Consider the following 1,682-nt stretch of genomic DNA (forward strand, 5'->3'; position numbering starts at 1 on the left):
TGCCAAATTTTGTTGATCAGGTTAAGGCACTAGTTGCCAAATTTTGCTTTTATAAATTTTTATGCGTTGGTTGTCTTATATCATGTTTATTAGATCATGTTTTCTTCAAATGCAATAATAGCTATAGCTTAAACAAGAACACAAGTGCGCAACTTAGTATTATATTTGGACCATTTTCTATTGAAAATAGAAACATGATTCTTGGTTTGACAAGAGCACTACTTACTCACTATTTTATTTGGACCAGTTTTCACTTAATATAGCAAATGTTCTTGGTTCTTTTGTATGCTCTTTTGTCATAGTTTTATCATAGTCATTTTTGGAGGTTTCTCAGCATCTACTTACACAGTTTAATTAAATTACTATGTAGACTAAAAAATGTAAATTTAGATAAGTTAATATTTTAAAAAGAGGACTCATGTGAGCACTTCTCATAAAAGAGTTAATAATTCAAAAAGAGTACACATACATGTGACCACTTCTCATAAAAGGTTTTACATATCCAAAGCTTGTGTAAATCACTTAAACAAAATAAGTAGCACAGCAACTACCAAAGAGACAACAACAACGATGAAATACATTTGTTCCCTTCTCTTGTAGTCAGAGATCAAAGCTTCTGCCCTCTTTAATCCTTCAAAGCAATCATCAACTTGACCAGGAGTCACAGCAGCAGTCATGGGGGCTTGAACAACTTTACCAGGAGTCACAGCAGCAGTCATGGGGGCTTCAACAACTTGCCCATGCACAGGGGGATCAAGCCAATCATAATACCCACAAGCCTGCGTATATTTAAGTTCATAAGTTATAAATTCCTTGTTGTCAACTGAATACATAACAAAAACTCCCTATTTACCTTCAAAGGACATTGAAAATATCTTCGTCCATAATAACTACTAGACCATGAAGTCTTTAGGGCTGGGGTAAGGCCGCAAGTACAGAGCCTTCCATCAGCAATCCCATTTCTTCTTTGTGTCGAAGAGAATGATTGAGATGCCATATATTATACACTACAGAAATATACTAATAAGTAAATAATTGAAACCTTAATAACATATAAAGTCATTGATTAACTAAGATCCATAAAACACCAAGTTGCACAAAACATATCCAAAAAGGTCTAACAAGCCAGGGGCATCAAGCCAGTCCAAAAGTTGCACAAAACAAAGGCAAAACATACAAGGTCCAAACTGAAAACATTAATAGGAAATCAACAAAACATCAAACTCACGACGGCTGCCCACGGGAAATGGTAACATTAACCAAATTGTTGTGAGTGCTAACTGGCCTAAAGTGCACAACATCCCTATACTTCAACTCATGATCCTTCACATATTGATACCAATCCTTTGCAATGTGGATTGGAGTATCAATCTTCCTTGGATTCCTTCTTTTCAGCAGACAACTATAAGTTCTACCCCTAGGGATTTGTAGAACGATATTCTCCCAGTTTGCCCTAATATGATTCACCACATACAACTTAGGCAATGCCTGAAAATAAAAATAAACATTGTATTAGATTGTAAGATATCACATACAGCAAATGAAATTTTAAAAACAAGTAGCACTACAATTTAAAAACAAGTACTTACCATTGTCTGGCCTCCACCAGAATCAGAGCTGCTAATGACCTTATCAAAATTATGAATAACCCTCTCCACACCATCATCCTCCTCACCATCACT

The 1,682-nt window shown here is 35.4% G+C and overlaps 1 protein-coding gene across 1 annotated transcript; it reads right to left on the reverse strand.

Annotated features, from left to right (window-relative positions):
* Positions 1 to 518: 518 nt before the first annotated feature.
* LOC130744977 (uncharacterized) lies at positions 519 to 1,426 on the reverse strand. Its single transcript, XM_057597134.1, has 2 exons — positions 854 to 1,426; positions 519 to 779 (listed from the first exon to the last, which is right to left on the reverse strand). Exons 1-2 carry the CDS (start codon positions 995 to 997, stop codon positions 519 to 521), a joined length of 405 nt encoding a protein of 134 aa, XP_057453117.1. The 5' UTR covers positions 998 to 1,426.
* Between the last annotated feature and the right edge of the window lie 256 nt (positions 1,427 to 1,682).

This window comes from Lotus japonicus, chromosome 1, assembly GCF_012489685.1.
Source record: "Lotus japonicus ecotype B-129 chromosome 1, LjGifu_v1.2".
NCBI lineage: Eukaryota > Viridiplantae > Streptophyta > Magnoliopsida > Fabales > Fabaceae > Lotus > Lotus japonicus.

Excerpts from the sequence above, each read along its gene's own strand:
- LOC130744977 (XM_057597134.1), bottom strand. The coding sequence starts at position 997 with ATGGCATCTCAATCATTCTCTTCGACACAAAGAAGAAATGGGATTGCT. Across the intron at positions 780-853 it reads ATTTTCAATGTCCTTTGAAG|GCTTGTGGGTATTATGATTG; the intron begins GTAAATAGGGAG and ends AAATATACGCAG.